At 41.1% G+C, this 20,630-nt stretch overlaps 1 protein-coding gene and 1 long non-coding RNA gene across 2 annotated transcripts; both read left to right on the top strand.

Moving 5' to 3' along the window:
• Positions 1-466: 466 nt before the first annotated feature.
• Positions 467-9,627, top strand: LOC116981735 (deoxyribonuclease-1-like). Its single transcript, XM_033034787.1, has 9 exons — positions 467-604; positions 678-766; positions 3,236-3,319; positions 5,040-5,155; positions 5,299-5,411; positions 6,874-7,031; positions 7,141-7,237; positions 7,970-8,021; positions 9,422-9,627. Exons 1-9 carry the CDS (start codon positions 467-469, stop codon positions 9,625-9,627), a joined length of 1,053 nt encoding a protein of 350 aa, XP_032890678.1.
• A 1,843-nt stretch (positions 9,628-11,470) lies between these two features.
• On the top strand, positions 11,471-20,525 carry LOC116982012. Its single transcript, XR_004414330.1, has 3 exons — positions 11,471-11,549; positions 20,219-20,364; positions 20,433-20,525. It is a non-coding gene; the product is annotated as an uncharacterized LOC116982012 (long non-coding RNA).
• The last annotated feature ends 105 nt before the right edge of the window (positions 20,526-20,630 follow it).

The following is a 20,630-nucleotide window of genomic DNA, read 5'->3' as shown; positions in this document are numbered from 1 at the left end:
GGTCAGGAAGAAGGGTCTCGACCCAAAACATCACCCATTCCTTCTCTCCAGAGATGCTGCCTGTCTCCCGCTGAGTTACTCCAGCTTTTTGCGCCTATCTTCCATCTATCACTTGCCAGGCTTTGTAATACCTCCACCTCTCTTCTTCAGCATTCCCTCCCCCCCCACCCCCCCCCTTATTCCATCTGAAGAAATATCCCGATCCAAAACATCGTCTGTCCACTCCCTCAACAGATGCTGCCTGGCCCGTTGAGTTCCTCCAGCACTTTGTGTTTTGCTGGGTGATTAATTCTCTTTTCTGTAACTGCAAATATTCTTTGATCCACTCAATGTCTCCTGCACTTTTTAATCAGGCTTCAGGTTTGCAACATTTTGGAGTATTTTACATGCTTAATTAAACCATTTATATTTTTATGCATGCATTTCAATTAATTTTCCATTTCTCTTTTAATCCAACATTCAGACCATGGAGCTTCGTGTGATGTTCATTGTGCTTGGTTGCTTACTGCAATGGAGTCAGGGACTTAAGATTGCATCTTTTAACATCCAGAGATTTAGTCAGAGGAAAGTTGATGATCATGTTACTCTTGACATTCTTATCCGGGTAAGCACATTTCAAGCAAACATTTTATGGTAGAAACCTATTGAGCAAGCACTTAATTTGTTTTTTTTATTAGATTTTAAAAAGGTATGATCTCATCACCATTGAAGAAGTCATGGATTCCGATAGCTCAGCGGTTACAGATCTAGTGAGAGAACTGAATTAGTAAGTAAAGATAAACTTTATTCACTGCTTTCGCTCTGCACTGGTGTAATGCAGGCTGATATTTAAGTGAATGATAAGCTCTGCTGATTTAGACTGTGGCATCTGGAAAAGTTTAATTGTCAAGCCCATCTCCAGAGTGCCTCTTGTGTATCCACTCAAAACCAATGGGAAGATAAGATGGATGGGTGGGACTACAGTTCTGGTGAGAACCTAAAAGTCAGCTGCTAAAAGTTTGATAGACCAGCTGAAAAAATGTTATCACATAATGCCATTTTAGACTTTAGACTTTAACGACACAGTGCAGAAACATGTTCTTTGGCTCACCAAGCCCACGTCGACCAGCAATCAACCCATACACTGAACTATGCTACACACTAGGAGCAATTTACAATTTTTACCAAAAGCAATTAACCTGCAAACCTGCAGGTCTTTGGACTGTGTGGGCCGAAGAAACAGAGAGAACGTACAAACTCTGTATAGACAAAAATGCTGGAGAAACTCAGCGGGTGAGGCAGCACCTATGGAGCGAAGGATTAGGCAATGTTTCGGGTCGAGGCCCTTCTTCAGACTAAGAAGGGTCTCAAACTGAAACGTCGCCTATCCCTTTGCTCCATAGATGCTGCCTCACCCGCTGAGATCTCCTGCATGTTTGTCTCCCTTCGATTTTTCCAGCATCTGCAGTTCTTTCTTAAACTCTGTATAGACAGCATGCGTAGTCAGGATTGAATCAAAGTCTCTGTCGCTGTAAGGCAGCAGCTCCACTGCTGCGCCACCATGCCACCCCTTCATTTTCTTCAGCATTGTGCAACCAACATTTTGTCTTTTCTGGTAGAACAACTATTTCCAGCTCATTTGGTGTCTCTCTGGAAAGTTGATTGGGAGTTTTCAGGAGTGAATTGCCATGTGTTCCTGGCAGATTTTTCTCATTGGGATGCACAGGAAGGCACTGCTTCCAGCACAATCCTCCTTTTGAAGTTAAAAAAAATGCCGGATGAACGTAGCAGGTCAGGCAGCATCTGTGGAGGGAAATGGACAGACGTTGTTTCAGGTCGAGATCCTTCTTCAAACTGAAGGTTTCCAACCCAAAAAAACATAATCTTTTCATGTCCCTCTCAGTTCAGTTCAGTTTAGTTTATTGTCACATGTACTGAGGTACAGTGAAAAGCTTTTTGTTGCAGCTAACCTGTCAGCAGAAAGACAATACATGATTACAACCAATCCATTTACAATATATAGATGAAGGCAGATGCTGCCTGACCCGCTGAGTTCATCCAGCACTTTGATTTTTGCTCAAGATTCCTGCTGTCTCTTGTGTCTCCTCACTTGGAGCATTGCAGCCAAACTTGGGCTAGTCTGGGATGACAGGCCATTCCTAAAGATATAATTGCTCATCAGTAAGTCTTACCTCTAATCATTCCTCACCCCTTCCTACACCAGTCCTACCATCAGTCTTCTTGCTGACCCTTTAAGCTATGATGCATTGATTGGCCTACAACTATTTTTTGATCTGCTGGTCTCACTGACTATCATCACTAGACCCCTATCTCTCAATTTGCCATCCCCATTACCAAAGGATAATCACCCCCAACCAGTCATTGCCATCAGGCTCTCATGCACCCCCTCATTACACAGGAGAGAGCACAGGCCCATTTGGCCGATGTCATCCGCCATCCTGATCCTCTAATCACACCTTGGAATGCTTTGGTGGTTTGCATATTTAGAAACTCAATCAGTCCTGTGTTGTGAAGCCAGTCAGTTGTGCCCCATTACTTGTGCCTGGGACCCAAGGCTCACTGTTTCATCCCACTGCAATGCCCAGCTAGAGCAACCTTTAGGGCGCAGTTGAATTTGTAGACCATTTGTGCTCTTTGTGCTTTTTCGCGCAATCTTTTCACTTCTCATTTTTTCCCTCTCTTGTTCTCTTTTTCTTTTCTTCTTTCATTTTCAGGTTATAAGGTTAAAAATGAAGCTGTACAATAATTGTATTATCTTAGATGCCGAATGTTTTATCTTTGTACAATTGATTCTATTAAAAATAATAAAAAAAATTTAAAAAAAAGAATTTGTAGACCATTGCGGAGAGAACATGCAGAAGTGGGATTCCTTCTAATCAATGAGTCTACACGTTGCAAATGTGCACAACATCAAATTTTACTCTTTTGAACAGAAAGTAATCTGATTACTGATTCTCAGATTACTGAAATCTGATTAACTCTCCCCAAAGTTGGGCTTTTACACAGTAAAAGTTGGGCTTTTACACCACACACCTGAGTACTATTTTAATGGAAGCCAATAACATCCATTGAAGATGGAATTTAGCTTCTCTTCAAGAATTAAGCTAAAGTTTGAATCTTTCAGATGTTATCTCCCACTTTTAAAATTATTTATTTTTTGTGTTAACCACATATTGCATGCTTTTCTATTTGTAGATTCATTTGAATAAGTCTAATAAAATGTTTATTTTTTCAGTGCAACCAAACTGAACTACAATTACATCATCTCTGACTACCTGGGACATAGTACTTATAGAGAAAAATATGCGTTTATTTTCAAGTAAGTCTATTTTAGTTCAAATAGTTCATCAACAATTCTCCCATTATTGTACTGATGGAAACTGGGTTTAGGCAGATCATTAGTTATGGGAAGTGGGAACGAACCAGGCAGATGGGTCATGCTGCTAGCATTTGTTTATTTGTTCCATCAAAATAGTTACTTTTTCTCAACTAAGTTAGGTCCTCCATCCCACTAGCAATGACCTCCTTTCATTGAGGAAACTGAAGCAAGGCAGCTCATGATTGATGTGCAAAATATTCAGTGATGATCCTGATAAAGACACAAAACAGAAAATAATATGGAAGAGATCTGACCTGAAACGTCATTCTGCTGTCTGACCTGCTGAGTACCTCCAGCACTTTGTGCTTTATTCCAGATTCCAGCATCTGCACCATTTATTGTCTTAGAGAAAAGCTGGAATACTGCATTTTGTTGTCTCTGTACTGTACACTGACAATGACAATTAAAGTTGAATCTGAAATCTGACATTTGAATAGACAATGCTTGAAATATTCAGCTGGTCAGGCAGCAGGTGTGAAGAGAGGCACAAAAGTTAAACAAAAATAGACCATGTCCTCCAGCTGAAAACATACTCACCTTGGTCAACACCACCTCCCTGGAATGATCATAGTTCAGAATTTCTCTGTGACATAGTTATTTGCTCAGTTACTCGAAATGTTGTTGTTCCCTTCCAGTTCCACTTCAATTGACATCTAATCATCTCTCGAGAGCATCAATGCTGTTTACATGAATGTTATCTCCTCTGCCACCATTTCAATTAGGATCAATACATGGTCAATGCATCTTTGGGATAATTTAGAATTTAAAAAAAGACCTTAGTAGACTTAAAACATTTGTTCTTCCTTGTCATTATGTTATTTATTAGGCATTTAATAATCACTTGTGGGTGGTTGTTTTTTAGATGAAGATTGTTTTGGAATAAATAATTCCCAAGGCATTTTAGTATTGACAAACTTACTACAAATGAGTACCTGATGGTCAGATCAAGAGCCTGTTTTGGTACTATATTACTCAATAACAAACACCATTAAAATGTTTACATATTGTTTTGAATCATGGCTCTTCCAGCTGTAAACATTTTCAAGTAAAATCATATTGTACCTTCAATATTAAACTTGATTGTTTCATAGATAACACCCCTGTAGACTTATGTCATTGACATAAATATAATTCTCATCATGGTAACAGGTGAATTGAATCATCTTAAATATCATGAGTAATATTGGCTGTCGGACAACCAGATCTTATAAAAACCTATCTGAGTCATTAATGATTTTATTACTCTAGCGTAGATGGGATTCCAGTCCTACAACAATGTGTTTGATTTTTAATTGCCTTATAAGCAAGTCATTGTTTTGCCAAGAAGGGGGATACACCACCATCTTCTCAGGGGCAATAAAAATGGGTAAGAAAGTCTGTCCTATTGTGTAAATATGTACAACATAGTCAGCACACAATGACTGTTCAATTCTGATGAATTCACAAAACATTAAAACATTCTGTCAATGTTTCTGGTTGAATCCACTGTGGTAAACTTACAATATATTGCATGCGTATTATACTGTAACTGCCGGAATTCAGAAGCATTCAAAAACACCTCTTCAGACCACGTCCAAAACACATACACCTTATTGTCAATACAATGTTCATTAACTCTTTAACGCAATGAGGTTCATTCTCTGGGTTTTAATTCTGACAGAGAGAACATTCTGAAGCCGGTGGGATGGTACCACTTTGACGATGGATGTGAACAGTGTGGGACTGACACTTTCATGCGTGAACCCTTTATCGTGCACTTTCACTCACTCACCACAAGTAAGATCTACTCATCTGCTTACTGAGCATTTCATTGATTCTTTGTTTGAGAAAACCATTGACTTTTCTTGAGTGCATTGCAAGAAATAAGCTCCTTTCACAAACCTTTTCCTAATAACATGAGGCACAATGTGTATTGACAGTTGTGAAGGACTTTGTTCTGGCAGCCATCCACACCAGTCCAAGTTATGCAGTCAGAGAGGTTGATGCATTGTATGATGTTTGGGCTGATGCAAGAAAACACTTCAATACAGAGGTATGGTCGACAAAGCCTATTGGCAAATGTGCACTCAGTAAAATGGCACAAAGCACAAATCCATCTGCTCAAAAAATTAATTCATGCTTATTGTGAACAAGCTGGCTACCTCACTTTGTTTTTACTCTGCACTTTCTTTGGCTTCCTTTGCCCTGTCATTTATAGTTCCCCAGTAAGTTTGCAATAATTTGGTTCCAATCCACTATTTCTCTGAGCCTCTGCCAGCTACTGCAACGAGGTCGCTCCTCGGCCTCCTGCATTCCAGGCTATCCGACCTCTCGCTATAACTCAAGCCTGCAAGTCAAGGTAACATGCAGATGGATCTCCTTTGCACCCTTTCCAACATACAAGTAAGTATATTATAGAGATCGAAGTACAGCTTAGATTTTCTTTATCCTCTGAGAGGATGGTGGAGTCCTGCTTCATATCTCTATTATTATGCAACCCAGAACAGACGTTTGACATTTGGTGAACTTTAGCTGCAGATCCATGTCACACTACTCCATCACGTGGAAGATTGAACACTGGCAAACAACATTAGTTTACATAGTTTACACCCCAGCGGTATGAACATTGACTTCTCTAATTTCAGGTGGGCCTTGCTTTCTCCCTCTTTCCCTTCCTCTTCCCAGCTCTCCCACAGCCCACTGTCTCCGCCTCTTCCTTTCTTCTTCCCACCTCCCCCCCCCCACCCCCCCATCCCCTCATCAGTCTGAAGAAGGGTCTCGACCGATACGTCACCCATTCCTTCGCTCCATAGATGCTGCCTCACCCGCGGAATTTCTCCAGCATTTTTGTCTACTTTGATTGTTCCAGCAATTGCAGTTCTTTCTTAAACAACTGGCATACAACATTGTCATTATGTTATTGCTCCATTAAACTCACTAAATTGTCGTCCAAAAACAAATGCTAGGTTCTAGGAAAGTTGAATTGTTGGGCATCAATTTGTCAAATGTGGGATTAAAAATTCGGAGCAAAACACAAAATGCTGGTGTAACTCAGCAGTCCAGGCAGCATTTGTGGACGACATGGCTACGCAATGTTTCGGGTCAGGTCTCTTCTTCCGACTAATTGTAGTTGGTTGGATGAAACGAGGCTGAGGTGGGACACAGTCAGGACAAAGATCTTTCATAGATTTTCTTTCTACATAATCTTCATGATCTTCCTAGTGTCTCAGAATTTAGTTTTTTAAATACAGTTTGAAATTCCCCCTCCTGGCTTTTAATAATATACCTCTTTAAAGATTTTTCTTAATTTTTAATTTATGTTTAGTTGAAAGAATGAAAGTTGAGTTGTTTAGTTGAGTATGTTTAGTTGAAAGTTGTAATGAAAGAAATTACAAGTATTTTGTACTAATGTTCAGTAATACAAATCATATAACTTCTACTCCCCAATTGCATTTAGCTCATTGATAACAAGCAGCACCTCTAAGCACTTTGTTGTCTCTTGATTTCTGATGCAGAACATCCTGATCCTCGGAGATTACAATGCAGCTTGTCGCTACGTCACAGACAAAGATTGGCCTAGCATACGGTTGCGTCAATATAATAATTTCCATTGGTTGATTGGAGATGAAGTCGACACCACTGTTAGCATAAACACACACTGTGCCTATGACAGGTACTGTCCAGAACACACAGAGATTCAAGTATTTGTATTGCATGTATTTAGTAATTCAATGATCGCTTCACATTTCTGATTGTGATGTGACTTTGTATTCATTCTTTAGGTTTGTGATGACCGGGGAAAGTCTCATTGACACCGTGGTTCCTGGTTCAGTGAAAGTCTTCTATTTCCAGAAAGCTTTTGACCTCCCATATGAGACAGTAAGAATGAAAAACGTTGATCAAGTTTATTAACCTGGAAGAAAAATTCCTCTCAACATAGAACTGTAGACAATAGAAACATGCTCTTTGGCCCATCATTCATACCCATATCTATTAATATATCATATTTCATATCCATTAAGCTATACAATATTAACCAACAAAATACCAATGGCTCAGTTTGAAGAAGTCAATTTTGGTGCATTATATCAGTGTAAGCACCTTAAGAGAGGATGGCCTTGTACACAAGGTAATGCATTCCATTGGATATAAAGTCCAAGATGGGAATGACAGCCATATTGGATCTGGTATATCTCTAGGTAGACTTAAGCTACATGTTTATTCCTTCTGAGAGCTATTTTTAACCCCTTTTGCTTGTAGTTTTTGCATCTCTTCCCTTTTCAGAATTTGTTGTTCCGCTGACTGTAATGCTAGATTGCTACCTCCTGATTGTCCATCTTGATGTCCGATGCTTCTAGCTCCCTCTGACAAATGTCTTCATGGGTTGGATGTAGGTTTTCCCAATTGGTCTTTTCTCAGAAGCTAGTTCTCCATAGAAAACATCTTGAAAAAAATCTCCCACTGGTCATCCATGTGTGATTTATGATGTCAGAATTTTGCTCTATCTTTGCATCTTTGTTCAGAATGCATCAGAAGCAAAAGTGGGTCTGTGATTAGAAGTGAGAATTAAGAACTTTTAATAAATGTATTTAGATATAATTTTGTTTACAGGTCAAAGATGTCTCAGATCATTATCCCATTGAACTTGAGCTGAAACGTGATCGTAAGTATATAAACATTACCTCGTAATGACAACATTGGAACTGGATGCTGATCGAGGGAAAAACTCAGCACGACAGGCACTTTCTGCGTGAAGTAAAATAAAATTAATGTTGCACGGCACGGTGAAATGAGAGAAAACAAGTAATTTTAAGTAGCAGAGATTCGAGGTGGGATGGATATGACATAAGGAATATTTCTGATAAGATAAACCAGGCTGCCATGAGAATCATGGATACTTTATGCACATCAGTAAATGTAAAAATAGAATGTAAATAAACTGTTTCGTCATTTGATTTGCGATTAGACGTACCAGAAAAACAAAAATCCCCAAATGGGTGAAACACAAAGTGCTAGAGGAACTCAATGCATCAGGCAGGTTTCAGTAGAGGGAATGGACAGGCAATGGTCAAGACCCCTTTTCCGACCTAAGATTGAAGAAGGATCTAGTCTGAACTAGGGTTCCAGCCCTAAACGTCATCTTTCTGTTCCCTCCACAAATGCTGCCTGACTCACTGAGTTTCCACGGCACCTGGTGTTTTACTCACGGTTCCAGCATTTGTCAGTTTTTTTTGTGTCTCCAAAAGGGTTGCTTTTCATTGTATATTAACTAAGGTGAAGTGGGACTAGATACTGAAACTTTTGCGAAACTTAGATATAATTTGAAACTTGAAGGTTTCTCAGCTTCAGTGGCATTCTTTATTTTCTATCCCTTTTTAAAGTGTAAATGCAATTATTAATAAAATTTACTTCCGGTTGTTAAGATCAGAATAAAAATTCTTGCTGCTATTCTTAATAGCTGGGGCGGAGCTTTTTCAGTTGTCAAGGCCATGAGTGAGCCTGGCAGCCAACATGTTGCACTGGGCAATGCTCTCAGTGCAAGTGTCTACCAGGGACCAGGCTGCAAGAGATACCTGTGACTGGGAGAGTGGCTAGGCTTTATGGAAAAGTCAGAAATTTACTCTCAGTGTTTGCTGCATAATCCTTAAGGGCCTGTCCCACTGTACAAGGTAATTCAGGAGTTCTCCTGAGTTTTCCCCTGATTCGAACTCGGAGAATGTCCGTAGGAGTTCTTGGATGTCTCATAGCGGCTCGTACGAGTAACGGTAGGTATTCGGGAAATCCGGTAAACTCGTGACATTTTTTCAACACGTGACATTTTTTCAACACTGTGAAAAATGTCCACGAGTAAAAAATTACTCATGATGAAAATAATTGTTACTTTTTACTCGTACGAGCCGCTACGAGACATCCATGAACTTCTACGGACCCGCTACGGACATTCTCCGAGTTCAAATCAGGGGAAAACTCGGGAGAACACTTGAATTACCTCGTACAGTGGGCCAGGCCCTTTACAGAGTGAAGATTCCTCATCTCTCGTCTACCTTTCTCTCCCTCTTGCAGCTCAAGCCCCTGACAGTTACTATAAGACAGGGGGGATAATCGGCATTAATGGTGGTACCTCTGGCGGCCCTTGCAGTTGCCAAGGGGTTGATATGAGTTCCTGCGCTGGGAGATGTGGTGCCTACTCAGATCGCTTTCCTTGCAGCTGTACATCAAGCTGCTCCAAACATAACGACTGTTGTGCCGACTATAAAAACTACTGTTAAGGTTTGTAATAGGGCGTGGCTTTAAGGTTTTAAGATAAGAGGGGCTATGCTTAAAAGGGATGTGTTTTTTATATACAAAGTGGTTGCCCGGAAAGCGCTACCCGGGAGATGCCGCAGATACAAAAGTGGGCGTTTAATAAGTGCAAGGAGGAACTGCAGACGCTGGTTTAAACCAAAGACAGACCCAAAAGCTGGAGTATCTCAGTGGGTCAGGCAGCATTGCTGGAGAAAAAGAATAGGTGATGTTTCAGGTCGCGACGCCTCTTCAGACCCAAAACATCACCTATTCCTTTTCTTCAGAGATGCTTTCTGACCCACTGAGTTATTCCAGCTTTTTGTTCTGTCTTGAGCATTTAATAAGTTTTTGGAAAGCCACATGGATGTGCAGGGAATGGAGGGATATGGATCAAGGCAGATAAAATGACCTTAACTGGTCATCATGTTCATCATAGACAATATTAGCCCATTCTTCTGCTATACTGTTCAATGTTCTAAATAATTGCAGTGGCCAATTGCAAAGTTTCCATCCGAAATCGCAGTGGCTGCCTCGCCAGCAGCTTGTTAGTCCTTTCACCCTTTTTGTTATTTTTAGTGCATCTAAATGTATGTTTTAATGTTTCTCAGGATGTCCTATGTGGGGGGTGTACTTCTCATTACCCTTGGATTATTAATTATTTCTTTTACTTCCAGATTCCACATTCCTGTGGTAACAAAGCTGCCAGAATGCAGGAAAGTTTAATTAAAAAACATTCAAGAAGATGAAAATAAATCCAATAATTGCAATGACTATGTGTTTGGGTATTATTAAACAAATAAACCTATCGTCTGTCTGCCTGGTTCCAGAGAGACCAGACAGAAAAAAATGTACCAGAGGAGAAAATATAAATGTGATTTTTAACAGCTGTGTTATATGGTAGATTTGGTTATTGCAGTTCCTTGGACTCAAAGGTTGCCAGGTGACTAGTTTCCAAAGTGTGTCTGATGAAGGGCCCCTACCCGAAATGGTGCTTATCCATTCGCTCCACAGATGCTGCCTGCCCCGCCAAGTTCCTTCAGCGCTTTGGTTTTGCCCAAGATTCTAGCAAGAAAGAACTTGTAGAACTAAACGACTCATTGTTCCAATAAAAATAGAAGATTTAGATTTGGAAATAAATAAATCTTATTTCGGAAAGGAGGTTTGGAATAGTTCTGAAAAGCACATAATCTCACAGTACTAATTTGCAGTTTAAATATTTCCATGACCAGGAATATAGAATATGAAATGTAGATCCTGTTGGATTCTGACACTTGGTTTTGAATAGTTCCATTTTTGAGAAACCTAGATGTAGAACCTAGTTATATAGTGTGTATAAATATAGGCATTTATAACAAAATGAAATTAATCAAGATATTGTGGATTAAATGGTAGAGAGTACGTTTTATGAAGTTTGCAGGAGCTAAAAAAAGAAAGGTCTATCATTTTACTATTGAATAAACTAAAATGAAGAATAATTATATGTGGTTATTAAATCATTCCCCACCCAAAAAACAAGAGAACTGAAGTTGTTGTATTACTTTATGCAAGAACACTGATAACGAGCTCAGTCTAAAAGATGTACAGTTACTTTGCCAACATCCAGGACTTAATGTCTCACTAAACTTCAACTAAAAATATTGAAATTGGTAAAAATGCTCCGCAGGTCAGGCAATATCTCTGGAGAGAGAGAAAGGTCAACTCTCAATTCAGGCAGTTCTGATGAAAGGTGATTGTAGTGAGATTTTGGGCTGATCAGCGTGAATCTGGCACCGTGCCTAAGCTCACGGCTGGCACTGCCCTCCCTCTGCACTAACCTGCTACGTGTACAGAGGACCAGAGAGTCCGAGCCTCCGATCCTGAGAAGCATTCCACAAGGCTCCGTACTGTAAACTGGTCTCAGGTGCAGGTACTATGATTCTATAATGTCCATTCACAACTCACAACTGTCAAAGCATTTGGAACTGCTTTTGTAAATGTCACTGATCAGTGTGGATTTGTGCAAAAAAATTACAAATTTATTAAAATATTTGGAAAGTAAAAATCAAGGCATAGACGAGAGGGGGAGGGAGGGAGGAGAGGGGGGAGGGGGGAGTGGGAGGGGGAGGGGGGCAGACGGGTGCAGGGGGAGAGAGAGGAGGGGGAGAGAGGAGGAAAGTGGGGAGAGAGAGGAGGGGGGAGAGAAGGGAAGGGAGGAGAGGGGAGGGGGGGAGGAGAGGGGAGGGGGAGAGGGGTGGAGGGGGGAGAGGAGGAAGGTGGAGAGGAGGAGGGGGGAGAGGTGGAGGGGGGGAGAGGAGGAGAGGAGGAGGGGAGCCAGGCGAGCGAGCAGACAGCGAAAAGCGGAGAGAGCCTGGGGAGAGAGAGAGGGCGCTCTAGCACAGGGCCCGACTCTAGTAACAAGCTCTCGGCAGCCCTCGGGAGTTCTCTGGAAACCCGAGGTGCGAGCGTGCGTCGTGCATCGACCAAAGCCCTCGGCAGTTCTCAGGAGTTCTTGGGGAAAGTTGAGCCAAGGCGTTAACGTGCGTCGACCTCGGAATCGTTCTGAAGCTCTTGGAAGCGCCTTCGGAAGCCCTCGGGATCAGCAGAACAGAGCCAACGTGCTCGTTTTTTCTGAAGAACCAGGGGGGGGTTAACATAACTCACAGCGCGTGCAAAAACAGTGCCCAGCAGGCTGCACTTTGAAAACTGCGCAGCTGGCCGTGAGGAGTAGAGCCATTGTGGAGCAACCAACTCGTTAGCTTTTAAAAATATCTCAGAATTGTGAACAATTTTTTTAGAAATAACTCGGGAAATACTAAATTTTCAGATGAGGCAATTTTTGAGATCATGAGGTAAAACTCTACCGGAATATGTAAAAAGTTCACCGTTTGCGCATCGGGTTTTCGAGGAAATGTGAATCACAGACAAAATAATTTTTTACTATTTTAGACACATTTGACCTGTCTCAACATGTGAAAGAGGCTACTCATTGTAATGGGCACACCCTGGACTTGATTATCACAAAGGATCTCATTGTTTCTGATATTTTCGTGACTGATCCTTCATTGTCTGACCACTTCTGTGTTTTCTTTAATATATCTTTTATTCCCGACATACAGACAAAATCAAATACTGTCAAAAAACGGTATATAAATGAACATTCTAATGTACTCTTTAAAAATGCCATCTCCTTCTTACCACCTCTAAACCCATGTTCTGCTGATGATCTTGTAGATAACTTTAACTCCAAAATTGTGAAAGTTATAGATGTCATTGCACCTGTTACGGTTTAAAACGATTTCTGGTAAGCAAAAGGCACCCTGGAGAAAAGCTGCTTTTGTAACAGCCCAGAAAAGAGAATGCCGGAAAGCTGAGCGCATCTGGCGGAAAACAAAACTTCATATTCACCATGACATCTATAAAGAGAGCCTCCGTGCCTACAATTTAGACTTAAAAAGTGCTAGAGAAACATTTTTCTCCAATATCATTAACAACAACACTAATAAGGCAAAAACCCTATTTGCAACTGTTGACAGACTGACCAACCCCCCAACACAATTACCACCTGAATTCCATTCCACGCAGAAATGCAATGAGTTTGCATTATTTTATACAGATAAAATTGAAGGCATCAGACGTTCCATCAATATCACCGCTTCAAACAAAAATGTTGGATCACCACCCTGTTTAGGCAAAGGTAACGTGGCAATGATGACATGCTTTAATGTCATAGACTCTAAAACTCTTGTGGAAACGGTGACACAACTAAGGCCATCCACCTGCTGCCTTGATGCTTTACCTACCAACTTCTTTAAGAATGTTTTTGACTGCCTAGCAATAGACATACTGCAAATAGTTAACAGCTCTCTTCAATCAGGCAATTTCCCAAAAGCCTTGAAAACTGCAGTTATTAAACCTCTTTTAAAAAGGCGGAGCCTAGATGCCTCTATTATTAACAACTATAGACCAACATCAAACCTATCTTTCATAAGTAAAATCATTGAGAAAGTTGTCCTCCAGCAACTTAATCACTTCCTGGCTTCAACTGGCTGCAACGACAACTTCCAGTCAGGATTTCGACCTCTTCATAGCACCGAGACCGCCCTTATTAAAGTTGTAAACGACATCCGTCTTAACACAGACTCTGGCAAAGTTTCAATATTAATGCTATTAGACCTCAGTGCTGCATTCGACACTGTTGATCACTCAATACTTTTGGACAGGTTGGAAAAATGGGTGGGGCTCTGAGGCACAGTCTTAAGTTGGTTCAGGTCATATTTACAAGATAGGAACTATTTTGTTTCCATTGGCGACTTTGTATCAGAACCAACCAACGTGACGTGTGGAGTACCGCAAGGTTCGATCTTAGGGCCCTCTTTATTCAACATCTACATGCTCCCACTAGGGCAAATCATGCGAAATAATAATATTGACCACCACTGCTATGCCGATGACACTCAAATCTATGTAGCGCTATCACCAAATGACTATCGCCCCATAGATCTGTTGTGCCAGTGCATTGAGCAAGTCAAAGACTGGATGTGCCAAAATTTTCTCCAACTAAATAAGGACAAAACGGAGATAATTGTTTTTGGTGCTAAAAAAGAAAGGCTTAAAGTAACCCAACACCTTCACTCTCTGTCCCTGAAAACTTCAAACAAAGCCAGAAATCTTGGGGTCATTATGGATTCAGATTTAAATTTCGACAGTCACATCAAATCAGTAACAAAATCGGCCTACTATCACCTCAAAAACATAGCAAGATTAAGAGGACTCATGTCAGCTCAAGACTTAGAAAAACTTGTACATGCCTTTATTAATAGTAGGCTAGATTATTGTAACGGTCTCCTTGCAGGTCTTCCAAAAAAAACTGTCAGGCAGCTACAGCTTGTTCAGAACGCTGTTGCTAGAGTCCTAACAAAGACCAAAAAATTTGAACACATTACACCAATTCTTAAATCCTTACATTGGCTCCCTGTATGTCAGAGAATTGATTTTAAAATCCTGCTGCTCACCTATAAATCACTACATGGTTTAGGGCCAAAGTATATCACTGACATGCTTCCACTATATAAGCCTTCTCTAAGATCTTCTGAAACCAATCTGCTAGTGATTCCCAGAGTAAATACAAAACATGGGAAAGCAGGATTTAGTTACTATGCATCAAATAGCTGGAATAAACTTCCTGAAGATTTAAGACTTGCCTCAACTTTGACCACTTTTAAAACAAGACTGAAAACTTTTATGTTTACTTTAGCTTTCAGCTAAATCTTAACTACATTGCACTTTTAACTTTTGCACTTTTTATAATGCATTTTTAATTTTGATTTTCTTTTCTTTTAGTTCTATTTTATTTCATTTTATTATTTCATTTATTGTATGACATGTTTTTATGTGAAGCACTTTGAGTCTGCCTCGTGTATGAAATGTGCTATATAAATAAAGTTGCCTAATGCCTAATGCCTAATAAATAAACACACAAATCCACACACAATTACATCCACAGCCAAGATCAGAGTATTATAAGTATATAGATAAAGGTAAATTATATACTTTTAGAAATACATGGGGATATTCAAGTATTTTTTTAAAAGCTTATGGATAAAATGTAGAGAATTTAAAACCCTATTTCTTTTAGCTATTAATAACTGTTCAGATCTGTCAAAGAGTTCAGGATTTACATTAAAAGACTTAGTAGAAGAGCTTATTGAATTAAGGTGCCAGTGCTATGCAGTAGAATGTAAAGTTGGTAGATTCTTGCTTTATGAATCTGATTGCTCCATCCATACTGGTTGCTTCTTCATACTGGAAGCGCGCTGTTGAACAGATGGCATAAACATTTGCTGCATAACGGCTTGTCCCAGTGGCTAAGAGAACAAAACAAAATCAAAAATAAAATGGAAAATGCCAAAATCACTCACCTAGTTGGGTCATCTCTGTGGATTTGTGAAAAAAATTAACAATTCTGGCTGAAGTCATCAATCCAAAACGTGAATTCTTACTCTCACTCCTTTGTAACTGACAGCTAAATTTATTTTATTAAAATCTGGTTTTGATTTGTTTAAAAACTGCAGATTTACTCACTGTCAGAAATGTACCTAATTTCTGTAAGACAAAAGAATCGTGTGTAGTTCTGGGTACCTTGGATGTTAAGTTCATCAGATTGAGTGATTGAAAGGTGCAGCATGGAAATAGGCCCTACGACCCACCAAGTCCATGCTGATCATCGATCACCCTTTCATAATACTTCGATGTTATCCCACTTTGCCATCCACTCCCTACTTATAGAAACTTACAAAATTCTTAAGGGGTTGGACAGGCTAGATGCAGGAAGATTATTCCCGATGTTGGGGAAGTCCAGAACTAGGGGTCATAGTTTAAGGATAAGAGGGAAGTCTTTTAGGACCGAGATGAGAAAATCATTTTTTACATAGAGAGTGGTGAATCTGTGGAATTCTCTGCCACAGAAGGTAGTTGAGGTGAGTTCATTGGCTATATTTAAGAGGGAGTTAGATGTGGCCCTTGTGGCTAAAGGGATCAGGTGGTATGGAGAGAAGGCAGGGATGGGATACTGAGTTGGATGATCAGCCATGATCATATTGAATGGCGGTGCAGGCTCGAAGGGCCGAATGGCCTACTCCTGCACCTATTTTCTATGTTTCTATGTTTCTACACACTCGAGGCAATTTACAGGGGCCAATTAATCAACAAAAGCCCACATATCTTTGGGATGTCCCTAGGGAGAAGTTGGACAAACTAGGACTGCGAGAGGATGAGACATGATTTTGTAGAGGTGTATAAGATCATGAGGGGAATAAATAGAGTAAATGCATGTTTCTTTTATCCAGAGTAGGGGAATCAAGAACCAACTAATTAACCAACATACCCACATATCTTTGGAATGAGGGAGGAAAGCAGAGCACCTGGGGAAACCCACATGGTCACAGGGAAACGTGCGATCACCACACAGACAGCACCTGAGATAAGGGCTGAACCCGGGTTTTCTGGTTCTGTGAAGCAGCAGCTCTACCAGCAGCACCACTTTGGCCCCAAGTTGTGCAATATATGCTGAGAACAGTGTGTTATGCATATAACAAAATGTCTTTGAACTAAACGGCTTGCTTAGTTATTTATTTCTAAGATCAGTTAGAAATCAACTACATTTCTGAGGATTTTAGTCAAATCTGGCAGATCAGACAAGAATGGCAGGTTTCCTCTCTAAAACATTTTAGAAAATTATCCAGGAGATTGCAGACAGCTGCAGATCAAATAAGGCTGTGGTATAGGGGATTTGAACTTTCCCAATATTGACTGGGAATGTCATATTTGGAAATGTTTTGATGGGGTGCAATTTTTCAAAAGTGTTCAGAAGAGTTTTCTCCGGCAATATGTAGAGGCCCCAACAAGGAGAGGGCATCACTTGTGTCGGAAGGAACTACAGATGCTGGTTCAAACCGAAGATAGACACAAAAAGCTGGAGTAACTCAGCGGGACAGGCGGCATCTCTGAGGAGAAGGAATGGGTGACGCTTCGAGTCGAGATACATTTTCAGACTAAAAGTCACGGGAACAGGAATGAGAGATATAAATGAAGCAGGAGTAACTACTCTTGGGACATAGGGAGGGGCAAGTGGATCAAATGTTTGCGGATGAGCCTTTTGGGACCAGTGACCACTGTTCGATCAGGTTAAAGATAGTTATGGAGAGGGACAGAGAGAGACCATGAGTTAAAATGCTAAATTGGGGTAATGCCTACTTTGACGGTATGAGAAAGGGACAAAGAATTTGATTGGAATAGGTTGTTGAAGGAAAAGGAACATCGGGAAAGTGAGACAAGAGCACAGGACATGCACATCCCTGTTGGAGTGAAGGGCAAGGCAAGCAAACATAAAAAAGCTTGGATGACGAGGGAAATTGAGGCTTTGGTCAAGCGTAAGAAGGAGGCATGGGACAGGTATAGGCAGCTGTGAACAAGTGCATCCCTGGAGGAGTGTCTGGAACTAAGGAGCAAACTCAAAAAGGAAATCAGATGGGCAAAAGGGGACAGGAGATAGCTCTGGCAGATAGTTTTAAGAGATTTTATAATTACATAAAGGGAAAAAGGGTGACCAGAGAGAGAGAGAGAGTGGGACCCCTCAGGAATCAAAGTGGTTATCCCTGCGTGGAGTCACAGGAGATAGGCATGGTCCTCAATTAGTCATTCTCCTCTGTTTTTTACCGAGGAGAAAGGCAGGAGGATGGAGGAACTTCGGGCAGTCAATGGAAGTTGAAAGCAGAGAGTATTATGGTCGAAGATGTGCTGAAGGTCCTCAAGTGTAGGAAGGAAGACAAATCTCCATGGCCTGACCCGATATATCTGAGGACACTGTGGGAAACTAGAGGACATTGCGGGAGCTTTAGCTGAAATTTACAAATCATCATTAAATGCATGCGAGGTGCCGGAAGAGTGGAGGATGGCAAATGTAGTGCCTCTATTCAAGAAGAGCTGCAGGGAAAAGGCTGGGCACTATAAGCCAGTGAGCTTAACATCTATAATCATAAAGTTACTGGAGAGTAGTCTCAGGGATAGGATATATATTCATTTAGATGGACAAGGGCTGATTAAGGATAGTCAGCATGGTTTTGTATGTGGGAGGTCTTGTCTCATGAATCTGATTAAATGTTTTGAAGATGTGATCAAAAAGGTTGATGAAGGCAGAGCTGTAGATGTTGTATATATGAATTACAGAATGCATTCAACGAGGTTCCACATGGTAGGCTGCTCTGGAAGGTTGAATCGTATGGGATCCAAGGAGAGAGAGCTGAATGGATAGAAAATTGGCTTCAGGGAAGGAAGCAGAGGGTGATAGTGGGTGGTTACTTCTCAGACTGGAGGCCTCTGACTAGTGGTGTGTCTCAGGGTTTGGTGCTGGTCCTGTTACTGCTTGTCATCTGTATCAATGCTTTAGGTGAGAATGTAAAGTCAAGATTAACAAGTTTGCAGATGATACAAAAATGGGTGGTACCGCAGATCGTGAAGATGGTTGTTAAAAATTGCAGCAGGATCTTGATCGGTTGGCCAGGTGGCCTGAGGAATGGTTGCTGGAATTTAATAGACAAATGTGAGGTGTTGCATTTTGAAAAGTCTAACATGGGCAGGACTTACACAGTGAATGGCAGGGCTCTGTGGAGTGTTGCAGAGCAGAGGGATCTAGGAGTACAGGTACATTGTTCCTTGAAGGTGGCATCACAGGTTCCTTGAAGATGTGCAGTCAAGGTGGTGCAGCGGTAGAGTTGCTGCCTTACAGCGAATGCAGCGCCGATGACCCAGGTTTGATCCCAATTACGGGTGCTGTCTGTACGGAGTTTATACGTTCTCCCCGTGACCTGCGTGGGTTTTCACCGAGATCTTCGGTTTCCTCCCACATTCCAAAGATGTACAGGTTTGTAGGTTAATTGACTTGGTAAATGTAAACATTGTCCAGAGTGGGTGTAGGATGGTGTTAATGTGCAGGGATCGCTGGTCGGCGCGGACCTGGTGGGCTGTAGGGCCTGTTTCCGTGCTGTATCTCTAAACTAAACTAAAGATAGATGGGCTGGTCAAAAAAGCTTTTGGCACATTGGCCTTCATCAGTCAGAGTATTGACCATAGAAGTTGGGAGGTCATGTTGGTGCTATATAAGATGTTGGTGAGGCCGCATTTAGAGTATCATGTTCGGTTCTGGGGACCATGTTATAGGAAAGATGTTGTTAAGTTGGCAAGGGTGCAGAGATGATGTACAAGGATGCCAGGACTCGAGGGTCTGAGGTGCAGGGAGAAGGTGAGCAGGCTGGGACTATTTGATGGAGCGCAGAAGAATTAAGGGTAATCTTGTAGAGGTGTATAAAATCATGACAGGAATAGATGGGGTAGAAGCACTGTTTCTTGCCCTGAGTAGTTGAATCAATAACCAGAGGGCATAGGTTTAAGATGAATGGGGAAAGATTTTATAGGAATCCGTGGTGTAGGGTGCTGGGTGTATTGAACGAACTGCCAGAGGAGATGTTAGTGCTGTGCTACCGGACTCAGAGATGGGTGTGGGAGCAGAACAGCGAGTGGAAAGCGAGTGGTCAAAACTTTAAAATTTGAGTTCCAGCTTCTCTAAGACTTCAGCGCTTGCCCATGCATGCATGCAAGTCAAAGGCATGCTGTCCACAGCTGAAGAATCGTCTCCTTTTTACCTCCAATCTTTGTCACTTACTCCACTCATTCCAATCATCCCTACCCCTCCACCTGTATCCATCTATCACTTACCAGGCTTTGGAATACCTCCACCTCTCTTTTTCAGCATTCTCTACCCCTCCCCCCCCCTCCCCCACCTGAAGAAGTATCCCGATCTAAAACATTGTCTGTCCATTCCCTCCACAGATGCTGCCTGGCACCTCGAGTTCCTCTAGAAAATTGTGTTTTGCTGGGTCATTAACTCTATTTCCTCTTTCTGCTGACATTTTTTGAACCGCTGAATCTTTCCTGCACTTTTTATTCTGACCAGGTTTGCAACATTTTGGATTATTTGACATTAAACCACATCAATATTTAAGCACGTGCTTCAATTAATTTTTCATTTCTATTTTAATCCAGAATTCAGACCATGGAACCGTGTGATGTTCATTGTGCTTGGTTGCTTACTGCAAGGTAGCCAGGGACTTATGATTGCATCTTTTAACATCCAGAGATTTAGTCAACGGAAAATCGATGATAGACCTATTCTTGACATTCATATCCAGGTAAGCAAAATTCAAGCATACATTTAAAGGCAGAAATCCATTGAGCAGGCATTTTAGTTCTTTATTAGATTTTACAAAGGTATGATCTCATCACCATTCAAGAAATCATGGGTGCGGAAAACTCAGCGGTTACCGATCTAGTGAGAGAACTGAATTAGTAAGTAAAGAGAAACTTTATTTACTGTTTTAGTTCTGTACTGGTGTAATGCAGGCTGATATTTAGGTGTACGATAAGCTGTGCTGATTTAGACTGTGACATCTGGAAG

This window comes from Amblyraja radiata, chromosome 16 (assembly GCF_010909765.2).
Source record: "Amblyraja radiata isolate CabotCenter1 chromosome 16, sAmbRad1.1.pri, whole genome shotgun sequence".
Classification (NCBI taxonomy): domain Eukaryota; kingdom Metazoa; phylum Chordata; class Chondrichthyes; order Rajiformes; family Rajidae; genus Amblyraja; species Amblyraja radiata.
Note: the sequence above shows the minus strand (reverse complement) of the source record. Positions and strands in the feature narration are given on the sequence as shown.

Coding starts and splice junctions, on each gene's coding strand:
- LOC116981735 (XM_033034787.1), top strand. CDS start 467: ATGGAGCTTCGTGTGATGTTCATTGTGCTTGGTTGCTTACTGCAATGG. Junction 605..677: donor CTCTTGACATTCTTATCCGG/GTAAGCACATTT, acceptor TTTTTTTATTAG/ATTTTAAAAAGGTATGATCT. Junction 7,238..7,969: donor TTGACCTCCCATATGAGACA/GTAAGAATGAAA, acceptor TTTTGTTTACAG/GTCAAAGATGTCTCAGATCA.